This window comes from Pristis pectinata, chromosome 8 (assembly GCF_009764475.1).
Source record: "Pristis pectinata isolate sPriPec2 chromosome 8, sPriPec2.1.pri, whole genome shotgun sequence".
NCBI lineage: Eukaryota > Metazoa > Chordata > Chondrichthyes > Rhinopristiformes > Pristidae > Pristis > Pristis pectinata.
The window spans coordinates 42,840,332-42,857,413 of NC_067412.1; the positions used below are offsets into that span (position 1 = coordinate 42,840,332).

A 17,082-nucleotide genomic window follows, 5' to 3' on the forward strand; every position below is an offset into this window, starting at 1 on the left:
CCCATTTTGTCAGCCTTTGCTGCCTTGCAGTTTATCATCTTTGCTATCTATTGCCCTTGCAAGCTTTGACATCAGTGAATTTGGGAATTTTACCCTGCACTATCTTGTACCCTCTTTCCTCTTTATCACTAGCTCTCTATTTTCAGCTTATTCACTTGACATGCATCCTTTTTGTTTTTGTTGTTGACTTTTATCTTTTTCATCCTATTTGTTATTGAGGATGCTTTGGCTTTACCTCTTGTGAAACTTCACCTATCCTGTGCCTGAAACATGTCTTAAAGATTACTCATTATTTAATTACAGTTTTGCTCATCGAGATTTGTTCCCACTTAATCCTGGGTAGAACACTTCTCATCCCACTGAAGTTGGGTCTCATCCAAATAAGAAGTTCGATTTTTAGATTTCTCCTTGGTGGTCTCCATTATTAATCTGAACCTTATGATCTGATTTTCCCCCAAGTGTTCTCCTACTGAATTGGATCAGCTGGCCCACATCATTCCCTGAACTAGTTCGAACAATGTCATCTTCCTTGGGTCGAAAATATGGACCAAGGAAGTTCTTCTGAACACATTTTCAGAAAAGCCTACCCTGCTTTGCCCTTAGATATCATTGCAGTCAGTATTTGGAAAATTGTAATCCCCCAGAATTACCACTCTGCATCTCCACCACACATCTATAATTTCCCTGCAGATTTGCTGCTTTATTTCCCTCTGGGACCTTGAATAACCAGTATTGCTGACAGTTCCTTGCTTGATTCTCGCCAAGTAATTCTGTGGTAATGGTGGTTGGATAGAAGTTGCAGTTATTGAGGAATGAGTTTGGTGATGTACTCTTTCCAGCTCTCTAGCATGTTCCTTTCACATTTTCCCTTGTTATTTTTTTGGTCATAGAATATTAAGTATCCTGTATTTTTAAACTGTGACTCGGTTCTTGTTTTTCTGTATAGATTTTCCTGCTTCTGCTCCCTGGTTGAATATTGGTCCAAGTCCTGTCATAGTCATACACCATGGAAACAGGCCCTTCATCCCAACTGGTCCATGCTGACCAAGATTCTCATCTAAGCTAGTTGCATTTCCCCATGTTTGGTTTATATCCCTCTAAATCTTTCCTATCCATATACCTGTCTAAGTACCTTAAATGTTAATATACCTGCCTCAACCACTTCCTCTGGCAGCTCATACCATATACTGACCACCCTCCGAGGGGGAAAAAGTTGCCCTTCGGGTTCTTATTAAATCTCTCCCCTCTCTCCTTAAACTTGTGCCCTCTAGTCCTTGATTCCCCTACCCTAGGAAAAAAGACTGCATATTCACCCTATCTATGCCCCTCATTATTTTGTACACCTTTCATAAGATCACTCCTTGTACACTCCAGTGAGGGGTGAGAAAAAAGTCCCAACCTGCTCAACGTTGCTCCATAACTCAGTCCCTTGAGTCCTGGCAACACCCTCATAAATCTCCTCTACACTCTTTCCAGCTTAATGACATCTTTCCTATAGCAGGATAACCAAAACTGAACACAATATTCCAAATGCAGCCTCACCAACAACTTGTACAACTGCAGCATAACATCCCAACTTCTATACTCAATGCCCTGACTAATGAAGCCAGTGTGCCAAAAGCTGCCTTCACCACCCTGCCTACCTGTGTGATGCCACTTTCAAGGAACCATATACTTGTTCCTAGGTCCCTTGTTCTACAAAACTCCCCAGGGCCCTATTGTTCACTGTGAAAACCCTACCCTCATTTGTCTTCCCAATATGCAACACTTCTCACTTATCCGAATTAAACTCCATTTGCCATTTCTTGACGCACTTAGCCAGCTGATCAAGGTTCCTCTAAATCCTGATGACCATCTTCACTGTCATTACCACCTATTTTAGTGTCATCTGCAAACCTGGTAAACATGCCTTGTACATTCTCATCCAAATCATTTGACAGGTGACAGATAGCAATGTCCCTAGTATTGAGCCCTGGGGAACACCACTAGTTATGGGCCTCCAGTCCAGTAAACAACCTTCCACCACCACCCTCTGCTTTCTACCATCAAGCTAATTGTGTAGCCAATTAGCTGGCTGTTCCTGGATCCCATGCAATCTAATTTTCCATAGCAGCCTGCCATGCAGAACCTTATCAAAGTCTTTACTGAAGTCCAAATAGACTACATCTACTACCCTGCCCTCGTCAACCTTGGTTACTTCAAAAAAAACTCAAATTCATGAGACATCATTTCTCATGCACAAAGCTGTGCTGACTACCCCCAATCAACCCTGTCCTTCCAAATACTTATTTTATCCCTCAGAATCCCCTCTCTGGTAACTTGCCTACCACAGATGTTAGGCTTGCTGGTCTATAGTTCTCAGGTTTTTCTTTGTAGCCTTTGTTAAATAAAGGCACAACATTAGTCTTCCAGCACTTCAAGTGTGGCTAATGATGCCAGTGCTCCTGCAATTTCTGCTCTTGCTTCCCATAGTGTTCTTGGATATACCTGATCAGGCCCTGGAGATCTATCTTCCTTCATACATCTTAAGATACCCAATACCTTCTGGTGCAACTTGTCTTATTTTAAGTAGGTCCCTTCTGTGGGTGAATGATCCCAATGCCTCAAGAATCTGAAGCCCTTTGTACTCTGGGGCAGATCTCTCATTGACCAAATTGCCATCAATTTTTCTCACGCACCTGCCATTTGATGCTGTCATGTTGAAAATCCATGCCATCTCTGAACTCCTAACAGACTTGGCAGCCTATGTGGTTGGTAAGGGCCTCAATGTGACTGATCTCTGTGTGTGCTGATAATGCACTTTTGGCATTTGAAAAGAAGCAGGTGGATTCTTGAACAAGATGACACATTGCTAGATTACAGATGTATAATCTGTGTCTTCAGTTTGACAAAAAGAGGACTGGCAAATGGCAGGTGAGTGAATTGAAGCATAGACCCCAAAATATCCAGAGATTGGGGTAGAAAGTTTGGGACCAAGGCCAGCATCCAATCCTCCATGACCACCAACCTACTCTGCTCCTTGTGACTGGAATTCCCCCACAGTCGCCATCATGAAACCTTCTAGCACCCATGAATCTGAGACCGGACTCAACACCTGAACCCCACCTGGACCATCTTAATATGAAAAACAATTCAAAGAAAGTGATTTCAGAATTGTTGCACATAATGCATTCAATGCTGTGACTTATCTTTAAACTGTTAGAGTTGCTCATTCATTGATTATTGAACTGTTATAGCACATTCAATAATGAGTATCAAAAGGTTGTCTGTTGCAAGCCATTGTTAGGGTGCAGAAATGGCTGCACCACTGGAAATGATGGGATGGTATTTTTGCCTGGCAGTCTGTTTTGGCATTGACACCATCCCAAATCTCCGGGCTTGGGTGCAAGCATTTGCCTCTTAATATTTGAGAATTTGGTTGAAGATGACAATTTCTTTTAAACCCTTTAGAGGATTTCGACATCAGTTACATCCCAAATGTTAATAAGAATTTTGTGGTAATTTCTTGATGTGAACTGTTGCAATATTAATGCAGGATACATGGTCTACAGACAAATTTCCTAAGTGGACAAGGCTGCACTACATTTGAAACAATGAACTTGCTTCCAATTAATGCTTTAAAAAGTGGCAATATTGGTCAACTGTTCTTGAATAGGTTGTTTTGGGCAATTTGTTTCAGATGTGCCTAATTTACAACGTGGGCAGACTCCTGTATTCACATCAACTTGAGGACACCCTTCCTTTCTTAGGGGCTTTCTACTCCCAGTTTGCTGCCCTTAATGTTTATTCCCATATTCTTCTCTGTGGCCTCTTTAGTACAGTTAGCTCAGATGTAGAAACACACCAGTATCTGCCATTGCACAAACAACAGCGGTCACCTGATCTGCAATCTTCAATTCCAACACCAGCAATATGGCAACTATACATTGGTTAGGTATGCTAGTAAGCTCTACATTAGTAAAGCCAAGGGTCCATTAATGCTTCTAAACACTCATTTTTGTGTGAGGTCATTGCACTGTTTTGGGGGCTGGGGAAGAGGCTAGCAAAAGCCAACATTACAATAGAAATGAGCTTGGGTCAATAACTGCACTTTCAGAGTGCACTGATGTCTCCAGCCATTCTGTTGTCCAGATGTGTAGACTAATGATGGTGTCATCTGGATTTGCTGGTACAAGGCCAGGAGATTCCATGGGATGCTGTGTTCTGTGTTACAATGGTAGTCTCTGCTGGATTGATGGGAGTTGCTCATCTTCTGAGGAAAACCTGTAAGTATTGAATTTGTGGGAGTAAGTGTGAAATTACCAATGATAGGCAGCCATTGGAAGATATTCCTCATTTAATCTGCCTGATATAACTAGCATGTGGCACTGAGTTTTTTTTCCAGAGATTGCAACCTTTTGAGGATTACTTTTGAACTCTTCCTAATTCCTGAAATTCTGATCTTGGCCTGTTACTTCCCTATGTTGTTGGCGTTGGCTCTCTTCCCCACAGAAAATTGTCTCCTGTGCCCCTACAACGCCCCCCCTGCCCAATGTCTTTTATCTTTTATCTTGGCACAAGGATGACAAGCTGTGTAACAGAAATTCATATTTGTTCCCTTGCCTCTGGAATCCCTTGAGCTTTTGCATTTATAACCTTTTATCTGTCATGAATTTCACCAATGTGTCATTATCACCAAAAGTCTCGAGTGCCAGTTTGAGCAAAACATACCACTAAAGATTTGTGCATCTCCTCCCTCTTCAGATGGCCACCCACTTGCAGTGGAGTGGTTACATGCTGCAGTACTGTATCAGATGAAAAAGGCAAAGCAGATATTGCGGATAAAGTGAGCAAGTCCAGTAGGCAGGGAGTGAGGAAAGTCTGATGGGTTAAACTGCATTTATTTTAATGCAAGAGGCCTGACAACTAAGGCTGATGACCTTGGGGCATGGATCCACATGTGGGATTGTGATATCTAGCTATTATGGAAACACGGCAAGCCTGGCAGGTAAATGTTCCAGTTTACCGATGCTTCCGGTGTGATAGAGGTGGAGGTAAGGAAGGAAGGGCACTTGAAATATTGATTAAGGAGAACATAATTGTAGTACTTGGAGGATATTCTTGGGGGGAAGGGGGGTGGAAATGTCCAGTGAGGCCATATGAATAGAACTTGGAAATAAATGAGTAATCACTTTGATAGGATTATACTATTGGCCCCTAATAGTCAGTGGAAATTAGAGGAACATGTAGGGAAATTGCAGGTAGGTGTAGAAATAAGAGTTGTGATAGTAAATAACTTCTCTAATATTGCCTGGAACTGCTAGAGTGCCAAGGGATTAGATTGGGCAGAATTTGTTCAGTGTGTGTCCAGGAAAGGTTTCTGAAGCAATGTGCTGACGGCCCTATGAGAGAAGGGGCTACACTGTACCTCCACTGAGGAAATAGGCTGGGCGTGTGGTTGATGTATCAGTGGGGGAGCATTTTTATGACCTGTGACCATGACTATCCATGGACTGGTCCTCTAGTTAAAGTCCTAAATTGACACACGGCTACTTTTGATGGCATTAGACAAGAACTTGCAGAAGTTGATTGGGAGAGGCTGTTAGCAGGTAATGGGGTGTCCAGGAGTGATTTGAAAGTGAAATTGAGTTCAGGGCCAGCATGTTCATATTTGAGTGAAGGGCAAGGTTGGCAGGATTAGAGAACTGGTTGATAAGGGAGACTCTGGTCAAGAAAAGGGAGGCATATACCATAGGCAGCTGAGATCGAGCAATTCCCCTGAGGAATATATGGGATGTACTGTAGGAGTACACAAAGAAATTGAGGGCAAAAAGGGGGACAAGCTGGGGAGCTGCAGGCTAGTGAGCCCAACATCAGTGGCAGGAAAGTTATTGGAAGGGATTCTGAGGGATGGGGTTTATTTGCATTTGGAAAGGCAAGGACGGATTTGGGATAGTCAGCATGGTTTTGTTTGTGGGAGATTGTGTGTGTCTCTCAAATTTGAGTTTTTTTTAAGTGTCCAAGAGGATTGATAAGGGCAATGCAGTGGGCGTAGTCTACATGGACTTCAGAAAGGTCTTTGACAAGGTCCTGCATGGTAATCTGATCTAGAAGTTTAGAACAAATGGGATCCAGGGTGAGATAGCAAATTGGGTATTGAATTGGTGAAAGGAGGTGGAGGCATTTAGACAGGTACATGGATGAGAAAGGAGTAGAGGGATATGGGCCAAGCAGGCAAATGGGATTATTGTTGGTAAGCATCTTGGTCAGTGTGGATGGGTTAGGCCCAAGGGCCTGTGTCTGTGCTGAATAATTCTATGAATCCATGAAACTTATTATCCAGAAAAGTCTTCAGTTTTGAAGTGACTATCTGTCCCTTGAGCTCTGAAATCCTGACCTTGGGTTAAAGCAGTGGGTATGTTTTAGCTGAAACATCCTCGACAGTGTTAGTAGTGAGCATGTTAAAGAACGGTAGAAGTCTTAATGCGAAATTTTAGTAGCGTTTAAAATGGGATTGTCCCTTTACAGTTCCCAGGTGTACCAAAATCTGACCTTTGCACTTGGATGCACCCACTCAGTGCTTTCTTTTTGAGCTGTAAGCCACCTGAATTGCGTAGTTTAATGTTTTTCTGGGCCAGTGGTTCTAACTTTTTTGAGCAAAAGTTCCACTTGCTCATACATGGTAAAATGTCCACAGTGCCTGATGATCTCGTGGGATGCTTCTTTTAAGGACTTCTGTTTTTCTGGGAATTACTCACAGCCCTATGGCTGAGGTAACTAGTGTGGTTTTTGTGAACTCTGATTAAATGATTTAAAAGTCTTGCTGAGGGGTGGGGGTATAGTGGAATGTTGCTACACACTCCAGGCTGGGAACCACTGTTCTAGAAGCAGTCTAAGCAGCATTTCTGGACAGACTGATGTCACTGATCTCTGCATCAAGTACGTTAAAGAGAATGTTTAGAATATTCATCATTAATCCTGCCCTGGGCAGAAAGAGACTTGAATTTGTGTAATTTAACTATTTCCAGACTATTAAAACTGATTGCAAGCAATAAAGTAATTTTTGAAGTTATGAAGTAAAGAAAATGGCAATATTGGCTGTGTCTGGATTATGTGCTTGAGCCTTTAGAGTGAGACTTGTATCCATAACCTTCTGACTGAGTGCAAGTGCTACCCACAGAACCGGAGTTGAAGCTGTTATTTACAGCCAGTGCACTTTGATACTGTTGTGGACTTCCACTGCCATTGAAATATTCCATGTTACTTCATTTTCATGTTATTTGGGGAGGTAGGGAGGGTGGCAGTGTTGATTGTGGAAATTGTCGCTGTTAATAACCTACATTCATTCCCACTTACCATCAATGTTACAAACACAAAATACTGATAATACTTGCATGTCAGACTGTATTTGAGAGAGAAGGATTAATATTTTGTCTCCTATATTGGGTGATAGTTTTGCAAGTGAGAAACTAATCGTCTGTCATTTTAACTTGCTGGACTGCTCCCATTCTGACCTTGACTCTTTAGTTTCTGGTGTTGTTCTAATGAGATCTGTGGCAGTGCACTGCATCTTGAATTTATACACAGTAGCCACTGGATAACATTTAATTCATTAATTTCAGTAATTTCAGATCATAAGTATTGCTTTTGTTTATCTCATTGGCTTTAGACAGTAGCTGACTGATTCTGCAATTTCAATAGACCAGTCTTTTTCAGTATATGCCCTATTATAGTTGCTTCTGATTAGCATAATCCCTTCTAATGTTTTTTTTCTTGCCTTCCACCTAATTCCTTTTTCTCCCTCTGTTCATTTATTCCATCCCTTGCCATCGCCACCACCTTGCATTTTCTTGGTACAAACTTGTAATCAGAACTGGAAAAATTAAGTTATTGACCTGAAACGTTAGCTATGTTTTGCTCTCATCTGTTGTATGACATTCTCAACATATTGCTCTTACTGCATGTTTGTACAGTGTCTGATTCTGATTTTAAAATGCTTCATTTGCAATTAATTGGTATTTGAAAATAGTGGAAAATCTGCAGATGCTGGAATCTGAAACAAAAACAGAAATGTTGAAAGAACAGAGCTAGTCAAGCAGTATCCCTGCAAAGAGAAACCTGTTAACATTTTGGAATTGAGCAAGGGTCTCTCTCTTCACAAATGCCTCTTGAATAGCTGATTTCAAGCACTTATTTTTGCTTTTGAAAGTGACTTGTTGTGCATGTAGTTTTAATATCCATGGTACATTCTATCAAACCACTGAACTGTTGATTATTTTTGCTTACAAGTGAACTGTTGACCAGAACACGGGAAAACTAAGTTAAGCTTGGAGCACTAGGATGGGACAAGTTTAGTGACACAAGCCTTCAAGGAAAAAAGTTATTGATGTTGTTCTTTAATTTGTTGGTCTTGCGTCTATACCTATATCTCTTGAATGAGTCCCTCAATAAAGTCACAGTTGTCTCTTAATTAAAAACATAATGCTGGAAGCATTCTGCAGGTTGGACAACACCTGTGGAGGACAAAAATTTGACATTGCAAGTTGCTAATGTTTTTATCAGAACTCATGAGCCATTGCAGTCAGTCTGATGAAGATGCTCCCATAATATTGTAAAGAGTTTTGGAATTTGGATCCATCAAGGAACAGCCAGTAAATTTCTAATTAAGGATATTCCAGCAAGGCAATATCCAAATTGGGAATTTACTGTGTACAGATTCGCTATTGTTTCCAGCAATATAATAGTGACTGGTCTTCAAAAAAAAAAGTTTGGTTAGCTATAAGGTACTTCGGGATGCCCAGAGGCCAGGAAAGGCACTGTAGAAATGAATCTAATTTTTCATACATTCCTGCTTAACTCTCCTACCACTCTGTTACAATCTGTGTTCACCCATGAAAGCAACTTTCTTAATTGTTTTGTGATTCTTTCCTCTTCTCTCCACCATGTCTAGTATTGAATTAGTTTTTGATGGTACCATATGTGGTGCTATATTGTGAATTATTTCTGGCTTGCTGGTTGTGACTGAGGAATTGCTTCCTGCTCTAGAAAATGGTTAATCTTTTTCTTAAATTCTATTCCCTTTCCCCTTTGTTTATTCCTTTCCAAAACCACAAGTTGCCATTCCTTAGCTCAGAAGCCTCCTTCGTTGGCTGTATTAAAAAAAAACCTTATACATCAGCTTTTTGAAATATTTCCAGTTGCTTGAATCTTTTTTCCTGCTTTTTGACTCAACTTGTGTTTGTGGCTTAGTCTTGGATTTATTTTAAATTGCTGTTGAAACTGCTGCCTGAACCTACACAATAAAAACAAATTGCTTGAAATATTCTACTACCACCAGTATCTAGAGAAAAGCAAAGTTAACTTTGTCAAAATAGGCAAAACTTTAAAATAAGAAATGAAACATTAAGAATGAGAAGGAATACCAATAAAAGAATTGAAAGCAAGATAAATAATAGATGATGTAAGGCAAAGGAGGGTGATTAGTAGGGTGTAAAGAAACCAATGGGTCTGAAGGAGATATAAATAGAAATGGCAGAATCCCTATCTGAAATTGTTGAACTTTGAGATGTGCCCAGTTGAAAAATGAAATGCTGTTTCTTGAGAGCTTTGTTAGATCCACATTGGAGCTGGAGAACATGGGTAAGAAGAGAGTGGATGTAAGTCAGGGGGGAATGGGATGAAGAATTAAATGGACCAGTGACTTGAAATGGAGGGTCATTCCTAATGGCACTGAAATTGGTTGAAGTGATGGAGGGCATCAGAAGTGTTGTACCTGGTAGGTAGCAGGGATAGAGATTTGATATCATGATCTGTTCCTTTGGGCAGATGAATTGCAGATTAGTTGCTGCACTGAGGCTATGTGGAACAAAAACAAGCGTGGTCTGGATCCTTTGGGATTTGACAGCAGCGCCTTTTTATTTGGGCAAACTTGTTCAATGAGAGACAAAATTAGCCAGCTGAAGGGAAAATGCCTTTGGATGTGGCATGTTAAATTCTTCTGAATGTGACACCCAAGTGGAACCGATTCAGAAAATCTTTTTAATTTCAGATTTTCAGCATTCAAATGAATGGTTAGCATTGTTTAAATCAATTGTCTCCTTCCTTTTCCCATGTTTCCCCTATCTCCCAAGCTTTCCATTTTATTACCCAGAACTTTCTGCCATCACCATAGACCATGTGAGTACAGACTGCCCTAATTAAATCCCTCAGCACTAACTTGTACTCCCAAGATGGCTGCTTTTCACTGGTGAGGCCCTGTGCAGGGATGGTGCTTTGTTCATGTTTATACCATCATATTGAGGGACTGAGCGAAGGTTGCATCCTAGGCACAGCTGAAAATACTTTGCTTGCCTTGTCCACTGGCAGTCCAAGGCATTCAAAAACAATGTTCAAATTTGGAAAATCAAGAATGTTTTATTATCTTTCAATCTTGTCTTGAACTAAAACTATTTTCCTTTTGTAAAAATAAACTGAAATTTAGCTTTTGCCTTTGCAACAGTTTCCCAGCAGACACAATTTAAATGTAGAGAATGTTTCTCTGCCATGTTTATGCAGATTCTGCAGTGCAATTGCTGGAGGTTTGCTGCAAATTTGCACTTTCATTGGCTTTGTGGTTCCCAATGTCAGGTTTTTTTTTTGCGGGGGGGGGGGGGGTGGTAAGAAAGTACCATAAAAAGGTGACTGTAACCTTGTGACTTCTGCAATTTGTGTGTTAATCCTGAATTGAAGAAATATGTGGGTTCTTTACAGACAAAAGAATGTAAAATGAAGAATAAAGAAATAGATTTAAACAATACTTCATGGAATTTTTTATTTTAAAAATCATGTAGAACAAAGGATCCAGTGCAAATGTGGAAGAAAAATAAATTGGTATTATTGAAGAAATACTTTCAAAGAAGTTAAATCTGAAAAACAATAAATCCCAAGGATGTGATGATCTAAATACTGGTGTCTTGAAAGATGTGGCCATGGAGATGGTGGATGCAGAGTTTATCACCATCCAAAATTCTGGCATGTGTCCTGCATATTAAAAGTGGCAAATATGAACCCACAATACCAGAAAGGGGAGAGAAAATGGGGGAAACTACTTGTTAGCCTTGTATTGGTGATTAGGAAAAGACTGGAATCTATTATAAAGTGTTTGATAGCAAGATGCTAAGAAAATAATAATTTGCATGGGTGGAGTCAACAGATTTATGTTGGAGTTCTTTGAGGATAAAGTTGGCAGAATAGATGAATGGAAGTGACGTGTTTGGATTTTCACGAGGTTGTTTATGGAATTGAGAGTAATATTGTAACACAAGTTGGTCATTAGTTACCAGAAAGCAAAGTGAGAATTAAAAGGTCCTTCTCTGGTTGGTTACCCTAGAGTGCTTGAGACCCCAACTGTTCATGATTTATATCGATGATTTGGCTGGGAGGACCAAATGCATACTTGGAAATATTATGCAAAGATTGCAAAATATTGACGTTCATGGGGACCTGGCATGTTCTTGCAAGGACGTCTTGATACACTTCTCTAGGACCTTGAATGATCGATTGAGAATGCCAGACCTCTTTTTCAGAATTTAGAAGAATGATGGGTTCCATATTCTAAGAGCAAATTAGGGTAGAGTTGTGGGTCAGAATATCAAAATAAGGTGATTTGGGACAGAGAACATATTTCTTCAATTGGAGACTAGTGGAGCTTTGGTGGTTCAGTCACTGCTTGCATTTAAAGCTGAATTTGCATTTCTATATATTTAAAAGAATTAAGCACAAAAGGGATAGGGCAGGAAAATGGAGTAAAAGTAGGAAGTTGTGTTGAATGGAAGAGCAGGTTTGATGGGCTGAATGCCTACACATGCAATTTGTTTCCTTTACGTTCATAATTGTTTCAATGCCTTGCACTCAACTGAAATTATTTACCTTGACTCTCTTCCTTTCACAATACCCCTACTGTTTTCCCCTTGTTTTAGGGAACCAATGATCTCTGGCTCTCCACTCCTAGCCTCAGGTGTTCTATGGCTGTAAAACAAAAAAAAGGTTTCTCTGAAAGGTTATCTACTCTTGACTGTCCTCTGGACACTTTTTTACTTGTGATTTGGTGAATAGGTAGAATCAGCAAGTAGTTGTTTCAGGTTGGCAGTCTAGTGGCCAGTGCGGACTGCAGCTGTATATAATGTTAATGAGTTGGAAGTAGCCAAATTTGCAGATGACAAATAGGAGTGAAGACAAGTTACAAGAAAGATGCAAACAGTTTAGAGAAGGGATAGATTTGGTAGATAAAGTTGGCAAATTGAATAAAATGTAGGAAAATACCCTTGTTTTTCTTCCAAGTGAACTTGGTATCATTGAAATGGAGGAAAAATTGCAGAACACTGCATGAAGCTGAAAGAGATTTCTATGTCTCTGTTCATGGAACACAAAGGCTGGCACACAAGGGAAGGATGTAGCAAGGGAAGGCTAATGGAATGTTGACCCTTGGGGTTGGAGTATAAAGATGGGGAAGTCGTATTGCAGCTGTAAAGGCACCAGGTGAGATTGCATCTTAAGTATTGTGAACCATTTTACTCCCCAATTTAACAAGTGTTTTTGGAGCCCATTGCCACAAGGAGCTGTAGGGGCTGGGATGAGGGTATCAAATGTTATGGGGTGGGGGGGGGGGGGGGGAAGGGAAGAAATATGGTTTTGATGAATGTCAGCTCAGCCATGAGTCTGTTGAATGGTGAAGCAGGGTGAATGGTCTAATCCTGTTCCTGATGCATGTTATCTTATGCTATTCAAAGTTATTCTGTCCACATTAACATTAGCAGCTTGGGTTTAAAAAAAAATGACCAAAAGAAATGACTGTTTGGTACCAATCAAATGGTATGGGGAGCTGGTAGAATAAAATCTGCTACTGACCATGAAAGCCCTCTATTTCTGTGAAGCAATTTAGCAAAGGTGCAATATGAGACTTGAGTTTCAATGTCAGTTCTGCCCTGTGGTTAACATGCACTTTTGTTTTTCAAGTTTAGTCATCTAAAACAGATCTTTTGTGTGCAACTGTGAGCTTCTCCAATCTTAATAGCTTTGTAAAAAAAACACTTCAGATTGCAATTTCACTTTGCTCCTACCTGTTCCAGAATAAGAGGGAATGCAATACAAATCTATCATGATAGATTCTTTGTGTGAAATGGTCCTATGTGTTTGATCCAACAACATTTCTTCTAACGTGTATTTCTCTTTAACAGGCAAAATCCTGCATTTGTCATATGTGTGGTGCTCACCTCAACCGGCTCCATTCCTGTCTATACTGTGTCTTCTTTGGCTGTTTCACCAAGAAACACATACACGAGCACGCAAAGTCTAAGCGCCACAACTTAGGTGAGCTCATTGCAGATACCTTTACTTTGTTTTTCATAATTTTAGTAAGGATGCAGTTAATTTCACTGCAGCATGACAATATATCTGATTTAGTTAATTTTTACTTGATATTAACAGTTCTAAAATTTATGCAATAGATTTTAAAATGGTTTTACTGTAAAATAAGTCATACTTTTTATCATTGATCTGTCGAGTTTCAGCTTTTTGGCAAGTTTACTTTATGGCCATTATTAGCAATGCTGGTATAAATTTTTTTTTCATTATGAACATGGTTATGATGAAGAAATTTAGTTTCTATGTGCGCCAAAAAGTGTCATATTTGTATGAGGAAAATTTGTTGGATACTAGTCAAGCTCTCAGTTTAACACTTTCTTTCACCCAAGTAAAGTATGTGCTGGACTGATGAGAAGGAAATGCATTGTCTTTCATACTTACAGCACTACAATTAAGTCTCTACCATGCAGCACATGATTGCAGCTATCCACTATCCTTCGTGGAGTGCTTGATATCAAAGCTTATTTTGTACATGTGTTTTTATCTGAAAGGCTGGGATAGACCGCAAATGAGCGAGATGGTGATGGATGACCAGAAGTTTGTATTTAAATGTTTTTGGGGAGTACTGTAGACTAAAATTGGACTTGGTTTATGTAGTCTCAATGTTGAGATTGTTTTACATGTGAGTTGCCATTAACATGAATAGATAATACCTATTCATGAATAGATGAATATGAATAGACAACATGAATAGAAAACTATTAATCCTTTAGGAATGCTGATGACCTAGAATATTTTCTGTGCTGTAATTAATGAGTTTCACTTCAATTCCTCCTTGTCTGATTCAAACTTCATTTGTCCTCATTTTATTATTTTTCACATCCTTTGTCCAACTTCAGCTGATGTACTTTTTGACTGTTGCTTTTTATGGTAAAGTTCTTTATTTCAAGTCCTGAGCAAAACAAAACTTATAATCCTGACTTTATCTTTCTTGTCCTTTTTTACTATTGGTGAGTTTTTTTTTAAATTGGCCTTCTTAAATGTCTCGCTCTTGAAAACCCTTCCCACATTGGGGAGCTGAGAATGGCCAACAAGTATCAGGTACACATTTTAACATTGATCTCATGCTAAATATTGAATTACAGGCTCCAGAAAGCTTTGTTCTTGCAGCCTTTTGTTTATTTGCAGTGTGTATTTCCATTTATTCCCTTTTTTAAATTTCCTGAAAACAAAATTGAATTAAATTAGTCAAGCATGTGGTTTTTTACAAATCTATAGTTGATTAACCCATCCTTTTCAAAACATTCAAGAGTATAAGGTCATTAGTCTGTGCTTTCTGATTTAGAATGGAACAGGATTAGGCCACTTTTTTTGCAAGGCCACCCAGGTCTTGTGTATCTTTCCCATTCTATCAGAATTCAGGTAATAATCTCCTAGTTTAAAACCAAAGTAGATAATCTCACATTTCTCCAATTAAATTTTGCTGTACATTTGCCCACTTGTCCAACTTGTCTAAATCCTATTGGATCTTTTTTGCATTCTACTTGTAGATCACATTTTCAATCGATTGCTATACAATATTGTAGTGAACAAGTAATCTGTTTTGTGAGGTCTCATCATAAACCTTCTGAAAGTCCAAAAGCATCATGTTGGTTAGTTGCCCCTTATCTGTTTTATTAGTTGCTTCCTCAAAAATAAAACTCCAGTAGATTTAAGTGTGATTTCCATTTTGGAAATTCATGTTGATTTTTGTTAATGCTTTCCAAGTGTTCTACTTTTGCATCTTTTACAATAGACTCTGGGAATTTTTGCCAGTACTGATGTTAGGTTCCTGGTCTGTAATTCCCTGTCTTTTTCTTTTTAAATAGTGGGGTCATATTTACCACCTTCCAACATATAGGAATGAAAGCTAAAACAGGGTCTCAAAAAAAACCTTGGAAGATGACCACCAATGCATTCACTATTTATAGGGGTACTTTTTATACTCTGGAGTGTAGATTATCAAGACCTAAGGATTTGTCAGCCATTTACCCCATTAATTTTTGTGGTACTACTTATTTAACTAATGCTAATTTTCTTCTGTGCTTATACTCCACAGAAACCAACGTTTTGGCCCAACTGGTCTATGCTGACCTTGGTGCCTTCCTGAACCAGTCCCATTTGCCCTATATTCCTCAAACTTTCCTATCCATGTACCTGTCCAAATATCTTTTAAACATCGTAGTCGTACCTGCCTCTTCCACATCCTCTGGCAGCTTGTTCCATATACTCACCACTTCAAAAACAGTTATAGATGCTTTTATGGTTTAACCATAGAACAATACAGGCCCTTCGGCCCACCATGTTGTGCCAACCTTCAAACCACTCCTAAGACTATCTAACCCCCTTCCTCCCCCATATCCCTCTATTTTAAATTCCTCCATATGCTTATCTAACAATCTCTTGAACTTGACCAACGTATCAGCCTCCACCACCACCCCCAGCAGCGCGTTCTATGCACCAACCACTGGGTGAAAAACCTTCCTCTGACATCTCCCTTGAACTTCCCACCCATTACCTTAAAGCCATACCCTCTTGTATTGAGCATTGGTGCCCTGGGAAAGAGGCACTGGCTGTCTACTCTATCTACTTCTCTTAATATTTTGTATACCTCTATCATGTCTCCCCTCACCCTTCTCTCCAATGAGTAAAGCCCTAGCTCCCTTAGTCTCTCATAATCCATACTCTCTAATCCAGGCAGCATCCTGGTAATTCTCCTCTGCACCCTTTCCAACGTCTCCGCCTCCTTCCTATAATGAGGTGACCAGAACTGGACACAGTACTCCAAGTGTGTTTTTATGTTCCCTTCAAGCTTGCTCTTTGGATGCCACCTTCCCCCTCTTAATCGTTTTGTCCTCTGGTGAATTCTAAACAGCTTACAATCCTCATGCATTTCTTTTTGTTGCTTTTTCTGGCAATTTTATATAGTTGTGTGGCGACTCACTGTCCGAGCAGGTGAACCAGTTCGACGGTCGGGGCATGTGTCGTCGGAGTGGCAAGGCCTAAGATGGCGCTGGGCCTTCGTCTTCCCCAAGCGGGGGAGAACCTGTGCGCGCGAAAAGACTAATGACAGCGCATACATCATTTCCTCTCTCGGAAGGTGGGAACCATTTCACTTAAAAGGCCTGCGCACGGTGGGAAATAAATCAGTCTTGTTCTACAACTCAGACTCGTGTCTTTATTTTCGCATCGCGGTAGCAGCCACTACATTGGTGACCCCGATGGTCCAAATGGATTTTGGATCCTCACAATGATCAACAACGCAGCGGCACTCAAGCTGCCCACCTTTTGGACACTTCGGCCCCGTGTGTGGTTCGACCAGGCCGAAACCCAGTTCCAACTTTGCCAGATCACCTCTGACTCCACATGGTACTACCACGTGGTTAGCTTCCTGGACCAGGAGACAGCCGCCCAGGTCGGAGACTTCATCCAGTCTCCTCTGGAGGAAGGAAAGGACCTTCTCATTCGGCCTCTCCCGTTGTGAATGCGCTGCCCGCCTGCTTCATCTCGACAGCCTGAGGGACAGATCTCCATCGGCCCTGATGAATGAGATGCTGGCTTTGGCTGAGGGGCACAAGCCCTGCTTGATGTTCAAGCAGGCCTTCCTCGAACAGCAGCCCGACGACATTCACCTGCTGTTGGCTGATGCCGATTTCAGCAACCCATGTGAGGTAGCTGCCTGGGCAGATGTCCTGTAGGAGGCCAAACGCGAGAGCAGTTCGT

General features: G+C 40.4%; 1 protein-coding gene across 2 annotated transcripts in view; it reads left to right on the forward strand.

Moving 5' to 3' along the window:
* The window catches only part of usp22 (ubiquitin specific peptidase 22), a 160,538-nt gene that overhangs the window by 52,054 nt on the left and 91,402 nt on the right, over positions 1-17,082 (forward strand). For both annotated transcript variants that reach the window (XM_052022494.1, XM_052022495.1), the window contains exon 2: positions 13,194-13,326. In XM_052022494.1, the coding sequence (XP_051878454.1) occupies positions 13,194-13,326 (133 nt within the window). The remainder of the gene's footprint in view (positions 1-13,193; positions 13,327-17,082) is intronic.